A 6,246-nucleotide genomic window follows, 5' to 3' on the forward strand; every position below is an offset into this window, starting at 1 on the left:
GTGCAGGGATGGGAACAGGTGTGCAGGTGTGGAGGCTGATAGACACACAAGCAGACATGGGACTGCTTAACGCTGATGCCAGCCCTGCCTCTGGTGTGCACAGGAAGGACTGATGGGATGTCCCAGGGGAGTGAGAGATGGGGGTGCAATCTCAAGGGAGCCCCCAGGCTGGCCTTAGGCTTTAGAAATTGTGGGAGCAAAGGCTCAGGGCTGGCATGTCACGGTGGCTCCTGTGACAGGCTTGTTTGGCTGAGGTGAACACCAGGCGCCCAGTCCCCATGGGAAGGTTAACATGAGGGGCCTGACTGGCATCCCGGGACATAAACCCAGAGGGCGGCGAGGGCTGAGTGCCACTCAGCATTTCCCTCCAGGGACATGGGTTCTGACGGGCTCTTGGCATTTGAAAGGTCATGGAGACAGAGACTGAGTTCCTGCTAATTAGCAAAGACACCTGCAAATGGCCCGCTTGGGGTCTCAGGCAGAGGTGCTGGCCCGTTTGGTCTAATTGGCCTGGGGAACTGTGTAGGGCATGTTTTTCCCTCATTAACGGATTCATTAGGCCCGTGGTCAGGCATTCAGGGTAAATGTCAGCCAAAGGCTTTGTGAGGGGTACTTTACCGGCCTCTGCCTGCTCTCCCAAGAGATGAGGCAGCCAGAGGGAGGCTGGGCTTGGGGCTCACACAGACTCCCCCTGTGGTGCCCATGCTGATCGCTCCTCACCCAAAGTGGGGGTGCCTACCCACCCCCGGCTGCGTAGGTGGCGATCTTGCCACAAAACCCTACCTCTGGGTTGGGTTGAGAGTCTGGACTTAGGAGCCAGATGGCTTGGGTTCAGGCTTCAGCTGTAGGACCTAGGCAGGTACCCTCATGGCTCTGTGCCTCAGTTTGCCCCTCTCTAAAATGGAAGTGATAGTCCTGTTTGTGCCATGAGTGTTAGGAAGACTAAGGAGTGAGCACGTGGAAGGTACGCCACACGTGTGACTCCGCACTGTGACTCCTGGCTTTTATCTTCAGTCTTGCAGAAGACACTTGGAAGATGTCCTCTGTCACAGGTTACAGAGAGCCGTAGCTTTGATTTCACGTATCGAGGCTGATTTTGTAGACTTTTCGTGGTTTGGTTGTGGGTCTTTGGTTTGTGCGTGTGTGGTTGGTTTGGGGTTTTTTTTGGTTTTGCCTTTGAAAGTCGGAAGTTATTTCTTCCCAGTGACCTTGAAATCCTAGCTGGGATGTTGGGGGGCATCTTGGGGTATTGGCCCTAGCCCCCATGCACACGTGTTCGTATTTTCTACCAGACTCTCATACTTTATGCTTTATGGGGCCAAAGAGAAAAAGAGTGGCATGAAACCATGGCAAGATCTCAGGACCGCCCTCTGCTGAGCTTAAGCTGTCAGCCTGTGTTGAGCTAGGGATGTGGGGAGACCACTTGGTGTTTGGAAGCTATGGAGCGGTGGCTCATCCAGCTGCCGGGTTTGGATCCACTTCTTACCGATGGTGTGACATTGGCAGGTTGCTCACACTGTGCCGTCTTAAACACAGTGTTTTACACGCCTTCAGGTGGCTGTGTAAATTTAATGAGAGAAAATTGCCTGGCAGGGGGCAAATACTCTGTATTCATTGAATGCATGGAAAATGCAGAGTGCATGGTGAGCCCAAGGAAACGAGGTATTGCATTGTTGGTTTGAGAGTTAGCTGTGAAAAGGCATTGGTCTGGCAAGGAGCTGGATGAGGGAGTGATTCTCCACGTACTGGAGTTTACTGGTTAATGTGGGAATTAGCTGGATGCATAGGGATGCTCTAAAATGGAATTTGTGTTTTAGTTGGGGAACTACCTGGGAGGGGGAGGATTATCTGAGCTGGAGTTGCTCTTTCGTTCAGGGCATTGCCTGGACTTGGGAGCTGTGCGTGCATGAGTCTCACCAGCCTTGTTTCTGTAGACACCAGCTGCTTTCCCCGCTTCCTTCCTTGCAGATGATGGGAAGCTGTCCTTGGAGGAATTCCAGCTCTTCTTTGCAGATGGCGTCCTCAACGAGAAAGAGCTCGAAGATCTCTTTCACACGATTGATTCTGACAACACCAAGTGAGCCTCAGTCCTGGTTGGCAGAGGAGGGGCACGTGTGGGTCACAGAGGAGGCATCTTTTCTTCTAGTCTCCATTTGTAGTCCCCTGCAAAGGGCAGGAGAACCGAAAATTCCCAGATGTGCTAATCTAAAAGTCAGCTTTTCACTGCCTGGGGTGACTGGGGCTTGTGCAGATTCATATCGCGTTGGCTGCTATCACAAGTGGGTCTCTTCTGAAAGCACATGGCTAACTAGGGAGACACTCCCACCTTTGCACAGTGGACACGGGGTTATGAAAACAGGAAGTTGGCAGTAACTTCATCCTTCTGCCAGCTTCAGCCAGCAGCCAGTTCTGACCCCAGCCCCAATGCCCGTGCGTCCTCCTAGTCCCGACGTTAACTGTGAGGTTGAAACCCACCCTAATACCAACTCGTGTTAAAACAAACTGGAACCAAGTACAAATCCTAACTTAACACGGCATCTACCATCGTACCTTATCACACCTTTCCTCCAGCCAGTCATAACCCTAACCTGTGTCTCAGAATCAGCCAAAAACTCTGGCTCCAACCCATGTCTAAATCAAGTGTGAAATGCACATTCGACTCAGACTTACCCTTGATCCTTCCCAACCTCAGCTCCAGTCTTGCCCTTTTCTTGGGATTCCCGAGACAGGATGAGGTCTGAGCTCTCCTCTCACCCCAACCTTCAAGAGAGTCAAAGCCCCACCCAGCCTCCTTTCTCAGACTTCCTTGGGTGGTGAGGACCCGTGTCTGGAGGGCTGCCTAGGGCACATGTGGTAAGTTGAGGTTCTCTGAGACTGGCTAGAGATGGTCTGCACAAGTAGCTGCCATCAAACCAGCGTGCAGGGGACAGAGTGCAATGATGGCCTGGACCAGTGGTTGGGGTTGAGAGTGTCCTGGGGGGCACTGGCTGGGGACCAGGATGGGGTGAGTGGCGCAGGCACTGTCCTCTGGGAAAGGCCACTTTAAAGAAATGACTTCAGTTTGCAGACCGCAGAATGGAGTGCTCTCCCTGGGGCCAGATGGAGATTTCTGAGCTGTTACTGCAGCTTCCTGGGGTGCTTTGAAGGGCCAGGCGGGTGCTCATTGATTTAGGCCTTTTCTTTCAGGGTCCTTTGTGTAAGGGTCAGCGGGATAGAGGAGTGGGCAGAGGTGGAGGGAGAAGGAGGTGCTCGTTAGAGAGTACGTGTGGGTGGGTGTGGGTGCAGGGAGGACTCGCCATCATGGAAGGTCAGAGCTCTAAAGACTTTCAGGATGATCTCCCCAACATCCCCTAAGGTGTGAGCCCTGAACGTCAGCTCCTTGGGTTTCTAAATAGATTTTGTGCCCAAAACAATGTACAAACAATCGGAAAGATTTGTGAAGCACTGAAGCAAAGTGACGGGGTCACTTTCTGCAGGACTTGCCAGAACTCTGAATATGAGCTGGAGGTCACAAGCCCTTCCCAACAGAGCATGCAAAGCCTGTGAGCACAGATTCGCTGGGCCAGCAAGCTTTCTGTGCAGATGCGCCTTGCTGAGTGCGGGTACCACTGAGCATGATGAGGGACCTCGGCCTGGGAAGGGCCAACCATGTGCAGGGACCATCCCTAGCCAGTTCCAGAGGGCCCCCACTTATCAAATCTGCTCCTAAGCTGCAGAAGCCCCCTAGTTCCCAGCACTGTGCCCCAATCTTGGGGCTGGTGCATGCTCCTTCACTGCTGTGGGGGATAGGTTCATGCTCAGCCCTCTCCCCCAAGAAAGGACAGGACCCTTCTCTAGGCTGCTGGAATGGGAGTGTGGGACCCAGGGGCTGGGACCAGAACAGGAAAGGCCCTGCCATGCCCCCAAGGACTCCAGGACCCAGCAGGCAGGGTCGCTTAGGGTGTGGGGCAATGGGGCAGTGAGAGCTTTGACAGCCCATCACAGTAATGGGACCTCACCATCCCTTCCTTTATCCCTCCTGGCCCCTGGCTTGGCCCTACCCTTGGTGTCATTTATTCATGATGGGGTCAGTGGACTCAGAAAACAGAAGAAGGGTGGGTGGTGTGGGGGGTAAGACAGACTTGAGCCCAGCTCGGCCCTTCAGGGGCAGGGGTGTCACCTGGCCTCTGTGTCCTCATCTGTAAGGTGGGGCTCGCGGGGCCAGCTCACAGGCTGCAAAGAGCGGGCGGCAGGGCATGTGTTTCACAGGCTGCTCGGGGCCAGGCCTGCTGACCCCTCCTCCTGTCTCTGTCTGTCTCTGCAGCCACGTGGACACCAAGGAGCTATGTGGTAGGTGCCTGGCTATGCCAGGACCAAGATGGGGGTGCCGGGATGGGGCTGGCGGAGAAGGGCCTGAGGCGGGGGAGGGGGAGGGTAGTGCAGGTGGGAGGGTCAGGAGTGCCAAGTGGGAGGGGCAGGATTTCCTGTGACCCCTGACCTTTGCCTTCCCTTCCCCAGATTATTTTGTGGACCACATGGGTGACTATGAGGACGTCCTGGCCTCCCTGGAGACCTTGAATCACTCTGTCCTGAAGGCCATGGGCTACACCAAGAAGGTCAGCAGGTGTAGGTGACCCCAGGGGTCCAGGGCCCCAGGGCTCCAGTGCTGCTTCTGTTCCACCCTTGCCCTCGGGTGCCTGGATTTTTGAAGAAGGGGACCAGGGAGGCCTATCTCAGGGGTGGGCTTTGCCCAGGGCTCCTCCAAGCAGCAGAGATAACTGTGAAGGGAGTGGAATGGCTTGGTGAAATGGCTCTGGTTGGGAGCAGGAGGCATTTTCCTGGAGTCAGGCCTGGTCCAGGGCTGGGGTCCTAGAAAGGGCGGCTGTGGTCACCCTGTGCCCTAAGGGGTCCCCAGACAGGTGCCGTCCCTTCTAGGGCAGGCTGGAAGCGGGGTCGGTCTGGGTGTGTGCATCTAAACCCGGCCCTCTGTCATGTTTTTGATGCTCAGCACCTGGTTTAATCCTCACAGCATCCCTATGGGTGGTTACTATCACCTCTCCCATCTCACAGCTGTGGAAACAGAGGCTCACAAAGGTGAACTCAACAGAGTCCCAGCCAGACAGCCATAGCTCCTGGCTGGGATGAGAGGGGAAACTGAGTCAGGGACCTGGCAAGAGGCATGGGAGTGCAGCATGAGAGTCCAGGCACACCCAGGAGGCAACTGGAGAGTCCGCCAGCCAGAAGCAGAGGGCAACCTTTGGGCTCAGCAATCCAGGCCCATGGGGAGGGACACACAGGTGCCCAGGCTGCAGCCACCAGCACCCTGAGCTGTGGGAGCCCAGAAAAGCCCAGCCCCATCTGCCAGTTGAGGCCGGGGAGTTTAGCTGACAAAGCCAGCTAGACCTGGCTGAAGGATTTCCTTTTCTGAGCCTCAGTTTCTCCATCTGTGAAATTGGAGACATCACCTTATGAATTATGAAGTGCTTCAGAGATTGAGCAAAGGCCTCTGAGCTGTTGAGCATGCAGGATCGAGCACTGAGCAAAGGCACCAGCTGGTTGTATCAATAGGCTCCCGTGTGTCTGCTCAGCCAGAAGTTAAAACCCTTTCATGTGATTTTCCTATGCTTCGCAGTTACTGCTCACCATGTATTGGAGAGTTCCTGTCTTGCCATGTATCTAAAAATAGCTGGGCCTCTTTCAGAGCCTCCACGATTCCACACTTTCATTTCTATCTTAGTGTCATGCTGTTTTGAGCCTTGCTGTTTTAGTGTATATTTTAATACCATGTAAAAGCTGCTCCCTCCAATTATTAATCTTGTAGAATATTGTTTGATATCTCAAAGTATCAAGGTATAGGCAGTAGATTAGAAGGTGGCGTGGAAAGATCCCAGGCTTCCAAGTCACCCAGACAAGGGTGGCAGCCCTAGCTCTGCTCCACACAGGCTGTGTGAGGCCACCACATGCTCACGGTGACCGTGGACAATGGCAATCACCTCCTTGAGCCTGGGTTTTCTCACCTTAGAAGGGGGCCACGTCCTAGTCATGCTGTGAGGCATTCGTAGTATACATGGTTACGTCGTGATCTTTGGTCAGACTTTTCAGGAACATAACAGAATTCTCCATCAGTATCCGCTGATACAAGTTAGACTAGTTTTAGAGATTTTGCTCTTGGAAATCATACATGTAGGATGTCAGGGGTGATCTTCTGTGGGTTTCTTGGCAGTCATGATGATAGTAGGTTGTTGCATCTGTGATGGACATTTCTTC

The 6,246-nt window shown here is 53.9% G+C and overlaps 1 protein-coding gene across 5 annotated transcripts in view; it reads left to right on the forward strand.

Moving 5' to 3' along the window:
- LOC108314634 (oxidative stress-induced growth inhibitor 1) overlaps positions 1-6,246 on the forward strand; it is a 54,976-nt gene that overhangs the window by 24,844 nt on the left and 23,886 nt on the right. For all 5 annotated transcript variants that reach the window (XM_037743904.1, XM_037743906.1, XM_037743905.1 and 2 more), the window contains 3 exons: positions 1,969-2,077; positions 4,304-4,329; positions 4,498-4,595. In XM_037743904.1, coding sequence (XP_037599832.1) covers positions 1,969-2,077; positions 4,304-4,329; positions 4,498-4,595 — 233 coding nt within the window. The remainder of the gene's footprint in view (positions 1-1,968; positions 2,078-4,303; positions 4,330-4,497; positions 4,596-6,246) is intronic.

This window comes from Cebus imitator, unplaced genomic scaffold (assembly GCF_001604975.1).
Source record: "Cebus imitator isolate Cc_AM_T3 unplaced genomic scaffold, Cebus_imitator-1.0 Scaffold159, whole genome shotgun sequence".
NCBI classification, from domain to species: domain Eukaryota; kingdom Metazoa; phylum Chordata; class Mammalia; order Primates; family Cebidae; genus Cebus; species Cebus imitator.